At 38.5% G+C, this 11,300-nt stretch overlaps 2 protein-coding genes across 4 annotated transcripts in view; one reads left to right on the top strand and one right to left on the bottom strand.

The window, feature by feature from the left end:
• The window catches only part of wu:fc21g02, a 23,717-nt gene extending 21,281 nt beyond the window's left edge, over positions 1 to 2,436 (bottom strand). For 2 of the 3 annotated variants that reach the window (XM_067498847.1, XM_067498848.1), the window contains exon 1: positions 1,709 to 1,845. In XM_067498847.1, coding sequence (XP_067354948.1) covers positions 1,709 to 1,801 — 93 coding nt within the window. In that variant the 5' untranslated portion in view covers positions 1,802 to 1,845. Of the gene's footprint in view, positions 1 to 1,708; positions 1,846 to 2,318 lie in introns of those variants that run through there. The other variant, XM_067498850.1, reaches the window with a different exon arrangement.
• stx3a (syntaxin 3a) lies at positions 2,059 to 11,300 on the top strand. The gene is made up of 10 exons (XM_067498851.1): positions 2,059 to 2,191; positions 5,179 to 5,253; positions 5,345 to 5,444; positions 5,539 to 5,613; positions 5,875 to 5,945; positions 6,336 to 6,444; positions 7,629 to 7,702; positions 7,806 to 7,940; positions 8,703 to 8,813; positions 9,811 to 11,300. Exons 2-10 carry the CDS (start codon positions 5,215 to 5,217, stop codon positions 9,886 to 9,888), a joined length of 792 nt encoding a protein of 263 aa, XP_067354952.1. The 5' UTR covers positions 2,059 to 2,191; positions 5,179 to 5,214; the 3' UTR covers positions 9,889 to 11,300.

Genomic DNA, 11,300 nt, shown 5'->3' with positions numbered 1-11,300 from the left:
AGACTTTATTTGCATATTCTGTCTTCAAATCCTGTGTTAATTCATTGTCATGTCAGATCAGACAGTGAGGTCTGCACACGTTTGTGTTCTAGATTTCAGAGGAGTTGTGAAGATAACTTCCTAACACTTCCACCGACAGACTGAATTCCAGGGACTTCCTAAAGCTGTTATGGGAAAAAAACAGTTCTAATGACTTTCAGCTGTAAGCAGTTCCTCCAGCCCCTTTATGAACGGCACAGTTTTACCAACACTCGGGTTTCTAGGATGCATATTGACAGTTTTATGGACTTTGTGGTAGGACACCATAAGCTGCAGCTTCTCAAAACCAGTTTAACAGAAAATAATACTTTGATAAATTCAGACAAGTCAGAAACTCTAAAAACATCAGTAGCCTGGAACCGTAGTGACTGAGGCTGTTTGTCTTGATTCCACTGTGTCAGTGTGTTTCCTCATTTGCCGCAGACCACCATGTTTTAACGCTAGGGACGTCCTAATGCTGACAGCAGTATCAGACATTGGGCCCAATCCTGCCTTGGAGCACTTAATACCGTCCCTGATACCAAGGTAACTTCTGCAGGTAGGCGGAGGTAGAAAAATGTCTGTGATTTGAGCTGTTTTGAGATAACTGATGACGACAAAGGTAAAGCTCAATGCAAACTGCTGTGCTAAAATCTTAAGATCTAGTTACTAACAGCAATACTCTTGTTTCTATCGTAAAGGGTTTTAAATATAGCACCTAAAAGGTTCTCTGAAGTTCACTTTGGTTTTTATTTTACCTTCATTTTTCTGTGTGGACTGTTCAGTCCATGTTGTCCACACTTGTCCATCCAGGATCTGACCCTATATTGGTGTTTTGTTTGTCTTTTTTCATTTCTTTTTCTCTTTTCAGTAAAAGTTTATTAAACACCGGTCACTGCCATACTTGTTTTGGCAGAACAATGCATCAGAATTTCCACTTCTGAAGCTTGCGAGATTTGCGAGATTTGCTTAGCTGCAAAACTAGAAAAACTAGAAGCAAAACTGGTAATCATTTGTACTCAGTATTGGCGAGTACTTAAATGTAAGTACTTGTACTCAGCTCAGTGGGTACATCCCTATTTAAAGCCACAGCAAAACCAAGACTGAATTTAACATTATAATTGATCTAGAAAGTGTCACACACTGACAAGGTCTTAAACACTGATCAATTATTCTTAATAGACCATATTGAACATTTTTACAAAGAACTGACAAACTATCTACTGTAGCATCAGTCAGACGACTTTGCCCTCAGTCCACTGAGCTTTCAGTCTGCACCTGCTTGCATTTCAACTGCTGCCTGTCTATTTTAAGGGGAGATTCTTAATTTAGCAGAACTGCACCAGTGATGTTCTTCAAACCACTGTCGCCCTCTCACAGTTTCAGTTGGCTGTAATAAAGGGTCACATTCAAACTGGATTCCTTTTTTAAAAACCACTGCATTGTGGACTGCAATCAAAACAACAAAATTACTATTGTATGAAAAGCCAAAAATAAAGTCATAAATAAACTAAAATTAATCAAAGCATGAATTAATGGAAACTGTGCTCCACTTATGTGATGTCACCATCATTGTCTGTTCACATTTCAGACAGTGATTGATGACTCAACAAAGTGACACAATGCAGCATTACTGACAATAACACCGAGTGAGAACAAAACCCATGTAACACACACTGTGAGAACTCACCGTAGGGTTTTCGACAGCACGTGAAAGCCTCACAGGCCCTGGCCCTGAGAGTGGGGGTAGTGTCTGCGCCCACTTTCTGTGTCTATTTGCCATAAACAAAACAAAGGGGAGTATTCATCCGCTAGAGTGAGTGTGTGTGTGTGTGTGTGTGTGTGTGTTTGTGTGTGTGTGTAGCAGGCGGAACAAACAGGACAGAGGTGTGGTCGCATTCACATTTTTTTTTCCCGGTCCTTCCATTTTCCACAACCAGCGAGAGCGCGCCGCACGGGAGTGAAAAACAACGTGAACGCGCCGTTGACACGGATTGAGAAAACACTCCCGAAACTTTGGAGGGAGGCGGATGATAAAGAGAAGCTGGCATCACATGTCATGTTATCAGTAGCACGTCCACAAACAGCAGCAGCCTCACACGGGAAACTTCTCCGCTCCTCCCGCGTGCTGGAATGCATCATGTAGGCTGCTCGGAGCAGAACGCGCACACATGTACGCAGCCGGCGCTTTGTTGTGGTGGTGTTTAATGTGTTTCCGTTCAGCTCCGTCCCCTCTGTCCCCCTCCCCATTCAGTAACCCAACCTGACCCTGGACTGTCGTCTTCACGCGTTTCACTTACCTTCAGGTGTTGCAGTCCGTCTGTTCAGGTCAGTGTGTCAGTGCAGCATCCACCCGAGCCGGAGTGGAGATGGGTGGAGGAGCGGCCAAGCAAGGTTGCCTTCACGAGACTGTGGGAAATATGCAAAGGCACAGGACGGGAAACCGTCTCCCTCACACTGTCCTCAGTCTCTGTAGATGTTTTATTACTGTGGTCAAACTATGACAAATGGGATCTTATTAGCCTACATAACTCAGACTGGGGTATTGGAGGGACGAAATGGGGTAAAACATGTTGCATTTAAATTCAAAACCCGGATATTATGCCTACACATAATAATATACTTATAATATATTATAAGTTATAATATACTTAATACAATATATAACAGTGTATACGTGTGTACATCACTGCAATGTTACAGCTGGTAACGGTAAAACATACTTCTGAGTATTATGTGAATTGTTGCCATAGTTATCAAATGTCCAATCTTTTTAAAATAAATTATGCATATTTTAAAGTAACAAGAAAATAACAAGTAGCTAAAGTTACAAAATAATAGCAGCACAGTAACTGTTGAACAGTAAAAGTATAAGATGAAAATGTATACTCGAGTAAATATTCAATGAAAGTAAAAGTACCTCAGATTTGTGTTTCTATTTTGTTACATTTCACCACTGCTTCAGTTTGTTCAGCTCTAAACTGAGAGGCTGCAAGTTGCCTGATCAATTAAAATGTTACTTACGAGACGTTTGAACAACTTACAAAATACCTTTTTGCAACTTACAAATATATTGATTTTGATTGTTCTCTTAAATAGTAAATACATTTAGAACTAAAATTAAATTAATTCGTTTTCAGAAAATTTGACTGATGTAAGTGAATATAATTAAGAGAAAAAATGGTTCCAGCTTCTCAAAGTAAGCATTTATTTCTTTTCATTCAAACTAAAACTACAGTCTGTATTCCTTTTAAATTACAGATATGCTCCATAACTTCATGCTAAATCTAGCTTGATTCTCAAGCAATGTATATTTTAGCTTTGAATTAAAGTAAACGAAATAATGTGATGAATGACTGTTGTTCAGACAGAGCAATTTTCTAAAATGTTTCAAACCAAACTATTAGTTGAAACTTTGAGAAAAGTATCACATGACCAATCTAGAATGAAAATAGTTGTTCCAGTAATTGCAGCCTTATATAAAATGCAAAAAGAGGCTGAACTAGTAATCAGGTGCACCCACCTCTTGTGAAGTCTCTAATACGATCCAGCCCCAATCTCTTTGCTTTTAAAAACAATAAGAACATTATTCTTTATTAATCTGACCTCTTTTATTTATCTTCTACATGGATAAACTATTATATGTGAATATTGCCTATTGTACTTTTTCTACACTACAAAAAATACTTGTTTCTTTCCTACATATGCAGTAAAGCATATGTTTGATATATTTTACAATATATTTCACTATTTAAGTAGCTTTAATTAAATAAATACACGAAATAAAATACAATGTTGTATTTGCATGTTAGTGACTAGTAGTAGTAGTAGTAATTGTGGCTGTGTGAAGGGTGAGGGGAGAAAGAGAGAGAGAGGTTTATCTTCCTGAACACTGCTGTCCTAATCCGTACTTAGAGGCTTAGTGGGACGTCAGGTTAGGTTGACCACAAACTCTACCTCACAGAGGAGCATCCAAACAGCCAGGACCCTCCATACATGTATAGACTGATTGATTTTTCTCCTTATTTTTAACATACTTCTTTATCCGTGGCTCATTCTCTGTCCTCCAGTCAGATCTCCTGGATTCACTCAAGGAGCAAATAATTTCAGTCTGGCTAATTTGGAGGCCATCTTAATAGTGTAGCTGTTGGAGGCTGGTTCTCTCTCTCTCTCTATATATATATATATATCTATCTATATTTTTTTTAAATAACTTGTCAAGATGAAGGACCGACTGGCACAGCTGAAGGAGGTAGGCACAATATTTGTCATACTGGGTCTGTGAAGCACCTGTTGGTCGGACAGGCCTTGATTCTAACTAATATTCTAGCAGCACTGTACAGTGCGGAGGCACTGGCTGCTTAAGTCAAATGTTTTTAATGAACAAATGAAATAAGGTCAGTCTGCACCAATTTGTTGCATGTTCCAACAAATATAGAATAGATGTGAACATTTGAAAGTTATGGTCAGATAAAGCAGATCTTACACGAACTATAAATGTCAGAATATATTGTAAAGAAACAGCCTGTTGTAGGAAACAAAAAAAATAATTAAAGCGCTACATTATCAATAATTATCAATTAAAACACATTGTTATTTCTAAATATATCTGGCATCAATAACTACTAGAGACAATTATTAGTCAATTTTTATATATGACAGGAATCGACTAATCGACTATTGACTTGCAGATTGATTCAGCCGGCAGGTAACCTAAGGTGTCAGCGAGCAGTGTAATGTACATGCAGTAAGAATAAATAAATAAATAAAGTTGGCATCGTACGAAAAGATAAGTTTGACACCATTTTGTTTGCCAGTACTTAACCAGCACTTCTGGTGAAGTCCTTAAAACACTCATAGTACGAAGATTGGTTGTTCTCATAGTCTCGTTTTCAGTTCAGTATGAACAGTATACTGAGTACTACACTACTACTACTACTACATCATTGGTGCATTAAACTCCTGTGGAGGATTATAACGTGTTATCATGGTTCACACAGCATTTCTTCAGGGGCTCTGTTTAAAGTAGATGCTTTCTGTATTTTAAAGATGGTGGAACAACAAAAGTACAGTGTATATAGTGAAGTGAAGATTTGTCCAGTTCATCCTGAACCAGTACTGACCCTCTTTTGAACTGTGTGTGTGTGTGTGCTTAAACAGAGTAGTGATGCTGGAGGCGATGACTTTGAGATTCCCATGGAGAGCGAGGCTTTTATGGATGATTTCTTTGCTCAGGTATTCTGCCTGTGTGTGTCGAACCCACATGCTTCTAAACAGAGACATATTTCTCAATTAATGAATGTGTGCATGTGGCCCTGTGTCGCAGATTGAAGACATCCGTCTCACAATTGACAAGATTCAAGAAAGTGTCACAGAAATCAAAAAACTGTATTCATCCATCTTGTCGGCTCCCACACCTGACCAGAGTAACTGCTTCTGATGTGTTTTTTAAATTCCTCTTGCTGTTATAATCAAGATTTAATGCTGACCATCCTCTTAAACGCTCAATATTTCTTTTAGAAACACAAGATGATGTTGAAGTGCTCACCAACGAGATCAAGAAGGCAGCCAACAACGCCAGAAACAAGCTCAAGAGTCAGTACTTGTTGTTCTTACTTTCTTCAGGCTCATCTTTTGTTTGTTAGAGCAGAATACAGTGTTTAGGGATGAAAGAGTTTTCAAGTGATTTTAAACTTTCAAGGGCTTTAAAAAAGACTTTGGAAAACTGCATTGCAGTGAGAGACAATCGGAAACTTTAAAATGCGATATCTGTGGAAAGTCTCACAATCATAGTAGATGGGACTGTTGTGTGTGTGTGTGTGTGTGTGTGTGTGTGTGTTTATGTGTGTGTTACAGGTATCGAACGCCAGCTTGAGTCAAACACTGATGAGAGGGCTTCAGCAGACATCAGGATACGCAAATCGCAGGTCAGAGAGTACAATGGTGACTGATGTGTACAATGTGAAAACTGCACAAACAAAACTCCTCCAGATGTCCGGGTTGGATGGTGAGGACATGTGAGACAGGTGGACAGGAAGACCAGGGAAAGAGCCTGAGGAAAGTTGGTGGATAATTAAAGACAGCAGGGCTTGATAGACATGTAAAGCCTGGGGAAATGGGATCTTTGCAGAAAGAGAGAAAAGAACAATCCACGACTGATACAGCTACGTTTTTGATTCCAGATGTCTCACATATTTACAGCAAGCTGAAAATGTAACAATGGCCCAAAATTATTATAAAGGACATGTTATATCATATATAGATCCGTTTTAAAGTAAATGAAATTAACGGGACATGTTCATTTTGATTGTAACAAGCATGCTATCCTGGCCAAGAAGTTTGTCGAGGTGATGACAAAGTACAATGAGGCACAAATGGACTTCAGAGACAAGAGCAAGGGACGAATTGCAAGACAGCTGGAGATAAGTGAGTAACATGTTACTATTATTATGAAATGCTACAGTCAAACAAAATGATGATATGATCACATGCAGGTGCAGTTTTGGTGATAACTTTAGTAGAACTACTTTTTTTTTGTTTTGTCATTTGAATTTAGAAACATAGCATCTTATGTCAACTACTATATACAACGAAATGATCCCCACTGCAGCTTCCTGTTATCAGATACAGAAGATTTGTATCTGCTTTTAACACAATAACCTGTTAAATATGATCTTTCACACTTATCATGAGTCGTCAAGTGACTACTTTTACTTTTAACAAGACATTAAATTAACCAAATATCATAAAAGTACTGATATCCATAAGAGGGAAGAGCCTGAGGTGCAGCCAAGAGTGGCACAGGAAAGTCTACCTGGTCAACCGCGGTACCCCACCATCAGAATTTGGCCGTTTCTTGGCTTCTGATTATGTACAAGAGCATTCACAGCACAGGGAAAACTGAACTGCTGCCACTTCCATCCAATCTATGAAACAAAGTTTGTAATTGACGGACTCATCATCTTATACAAACAATGAGAGAAATAACAATTGTTTTCATGATTTTAAGCTTTATTATAAGTGAAATATCATATTGTAGCTTTAATAAAACAATGAACGAACGTGAAAATGAAGTCTTGCAAAGTTTCCTAAAACCAAACTTAGAAAAAAAAAATCATCTGTCACTGACGTAGTTGTATGTAGCTACGTTTGTATTTCTCTAACTCCCACTTACCATAACCCTGACACTTTAATAACAATAATAATATATAGTTAAGCATAACAGCCATTTTCCAAATGTGCCCCACTCTGATCACCCAATACGAACATTACACTGTGAACTAACACAGGTTTGTTTGAGCTGACAGTCAGTGGACCCTCAAAAAAGACACAGCAGCTACATACAGTACATCAGTGAGATTTTCTTGTTATTACTGTGAGATTCCACAGAATTATGTATGTGTCTGTGCATCAGTGGGACCTTTTATTTCCACTTATCTGTAATGTAAGAGTTCACGGTAACTTTAAATGTGATCACACACAAACCATTACTTTACTTATGCAGCTGTTCCTCTCTTATTAATCACTAGTATTTGTATTTAATCAGGCCTTTCAGCTCTTTACAAATATAGATTTGAAACACTTGGTTGGATTTTTTTTTTCCATCCCAGCGGGAAAAACAACAACTGATGAGGAGCTGGAAGACATGCTGGAGGGAGGAAACTCATCTGTCTTCACTGCCGGGGTGAGGGGCACATGCTTTACATCTTATATTTATCTTTTAAATCGATTCTTATTCTTCCACTTATCGGATCTTGTCTGTCTTTATTTAATGCTGCCCCCCCCAGATCATGGACTCCAAGATCAACCAGCAGGCACTGAATGAGATTGAAGCTCGTCACAAAGACATCATGAGGTTGGAAAGCAGCATTAAAGAGCTTCATGACATGTTTGTCGACATCGCCATGCTGGTTGAGAACCAGGTTCACACACACACACACACACACACATACACACACACTCACAAAATACAAGCTGGTGAGTTAATTAAAAGCTGCAGAAGTATGAAATATATCCATGAAATGAAGGTTCCAAGACAACACTATGCTTAATATTTAATGCAGTTGTGTCACAAATGTAACATAGCCAGAAGAGAATTTCCAAATCCTGACATAAATACACAGTAAGAGGAGATTGTCGCTGGTGTATTAAAAAAAACTTTTGATCAACGAAAAAAAAATTTGATCAACGAAAATTATTGAAAGCGTAAACTAATTTGGGAAATATTGTTTTTCCTCCTCAACAAGTTTTTATGTTTTAAGGAAAAGTGTTAGTACGTTTGGTCTTCAATCAGAATAAACAATAAAAATATCAATGTCACATGCACATAATATTTAAAGAGTTTGGCTAGAATTATTGCATAAGTAAACCAAAATCATTTTTACTTTGTTGGTCTAAAATCTTAATTATCAACATGAACTCAAACCAAACTCTGCAAATTATACACTTAATTGAAAATATCATTTAGAATAATCCTCTTTTGTCTAACTAACCAGATGAGTCTGGTTGCATTAGATGAGTTTTACCATGTTCTTATAAACACACACCTACTAACAAAATCTGAGCAATAACTGTGACTACAATAACAGGGAGATGAGTTTTACTCGCACTACACACTGTACGTTACATTACAACTCTCCACCATCTATCACAAACACACGCATGCTTTGTTCGTCCTCCTCCAGGGAGGCATGATTGACAGGATTGAGAGTAACATGGACCAGTCCGTGGGCTTCGTAGAGAGGGCGGTGGCTGACACCAAGAAAGCAGCCAAATTCCAGCAGGAGGCTCGCAGGGTACGTTCACTTAGCGACACCTGAAAGATGTGGAAAGTGGAAACAGATTCACAGCTGATGGACTTTGTTGTAGGCTTTGGTTTCCTCTGATCATCCACTTCATAACTCATATCAATAGATGTACTGAATGAATTAATCATCCCCCATCTAATCAGTTAGAAATACACATAACTATAACATCAATTTCAATATTTAACAATAAGTAATACTGTAGGTTGCCAGTACAGTGTAAATAAATGTGTGTATAGGAGCCAACTCTGCCTCAAGAGGAGCTAATATCAGGACACTAGTCCTCAGGTCCGAGCACATGTAGCTTTTTTCAGCTGTCGTGAACATGTTTTGGACACAGTTCTCACCCACTGTGGTCACAGGCAGTTACATGGTCGAGTTTCAGGCCTTGTGTCCTCCCATCCAGGAGTCTTTGCCTTCTTTGAGACACTGTATCATTGTTTGGCCACTTTGCCGTTGTCTGTGGATTCAAACTAACTTCATGCATGTTCAGTGTGTCCATTGTAGATTTGTCATTTTGCACATGAAATGTGAAATGATGTTAACAAAACAGTCTACACCTTTGTGTGATGTACTTTAATGCTGCATTTAGTTCAGTTTATCACGAGTGACAGAGGCTTCTTTTTATTCCTGAGATCAAGTAAGAAGTTTAGTGCAGATTTGTCATATTTGTGTCCAGATCCACTCTGTCATTCAAAGTAGTGGATCTTTGTTGACTCTGGTCCGATTGACAGAAGCACCACAAACATCTTCCTTCACTTATTAGAAAGAATTTCTTTGCTTTTTGTGGAGAACAGAGATGCTGCTCACACTCATACCCCCGGTAGCATCATTCTCTTGTCCCCCTCCTAAACGTAGAGTTGCCTCAGATTTGATCATGTTCAGTTTTGATTTGTAGTGAGTGATCTTAAGTTTGGAGCTGTAGAGAAGAGTCATTTAACAGCATCTCCCTTCCTAACTCTGCGTCCTTTTCCCTCCTGTTCTCCAGAAACAAATGATGATCCTCTGCTGCTGTGTGATCTTGGCCATCATCTTTGGTTCGTTTGTTTACAGCTTTATCAAGTAGAAAACCTGCATGAGGCCACCCACCACCCAAGTCCAGCTGAAGTGATCACAAACCATATCCTGAACAGAACCAGTAGTTTATGATAACTATTGGTTCTGATTTTCAGAATTTTCCATCATTATATCCAAGTGGAAAGTAGCTTTATTGTCCTGGACAGTGTGAGATCTCAATGAGTGCAGGGCTTTTAGAATGTAATGAATCTGCCCCTGCACATTCTGGTCAGCATTCAGCTGCAGAGGTCATGGAGTTAAACAGTGTTAGCAAGAAGTAAAGAAGAATTTTTCTCATTTTCTAACAATCCTCACAAACCGACAATGAATTGCTTCTGCTCATGTTTAGTGTCTGTCAGTCTCCAGGCTGGATTAGTTATTCATCTGTATCATAGACCTTCATATTTGTCCAAACATTATGAAAACCAAATCAGGCAGACACACTGCTCCACTGGGTGAAATCTTTCTTCACACCAAAATCCTTGGTCAAATACTATGTAAAATATATTTCCCCAAATGCTCCCCAACTCACACAACTACGCATGTGCAAGATCTCTGGGGGAATTGTGAAGATTCAGAGCTTTTAAAGTTACAGTGTCCAACTTAAAAATGTCTCTTTTCTCTGATTGGTGAGCAGTGAATATCTCTGCACCTCTGCCAGTATTGTTTAATGAGTCAGTGTCACCCAAAGCTTCCACTGTAGCTGCCCACATAAAGGTTGGAGCACATTTCTATTTACAAATGTGTAAAAAAAAAAATCTGACATACTGTAACTTTAAGGCAACATTTAATAGAAATAATACAATTAGTCCTTTAGTAGACACATTTATCCAAAGCATTTTACAAGTAAATGGTAAATAGCCACTTATATAGTGCTTTTATCCAAAGCGCTTTACAATGTTGATTCCTGTTGACCCATTCACACACACACACACTCACACAGCGATGGCAGTGGCTGCCATGCAAGACCTGACCCACCGGGAGCCACTTGGGGTTCGATTTCTTGCCCAAGGACACTTCAATGTGTAGCAAGGATGTCCGGGAGGAAACTGGGAGTTGAACCACTGACCCTGTGGTTCATGCAAATGGTGAAACAGGTCATGGAGCAGTGTGGTGGATGTCTTAGAGTTCTTAAACATAAGTAGAAGCAATTCATTGTTAATTTTAATGTCTGTATGGTGAATGTTAAAAATACCATTAATTTCTAAAGCTGGTTAAAACTCCTTTAAACTAAATATTAATGACACCTTTCAGTGAAATGCACCTTCCACAAAAAACTGGAATTGACATGTGTCATAAATGTGAGATGTGTTGGTACATAGTTGTTATACTGGATTGTGTTAGATTGTATAGTTAATGAAGTGACAAATCTGTGTCTCTCTTTTGCTTTGATTTACTTCTTTTATAACATATAAAAATTGA

This window comes from Channa argus, chromosome 3 (genome assembly GCF_033026475.1).
Source record: "Channa argus isolate prfri chromosome 3, Channa argus male v1.0, whole genome shotgun sequence".
NCBI lineage: Eukaryota > Metazoa > Chordata > Actinopteri > Anabantiformes > Channidae > Channa > Channa argus.
The sequence above is the reverse complement of the archived record's forward strand: the minus strand, read 5'-3'. Positions and strand labels throughout refer to the sequence as shown.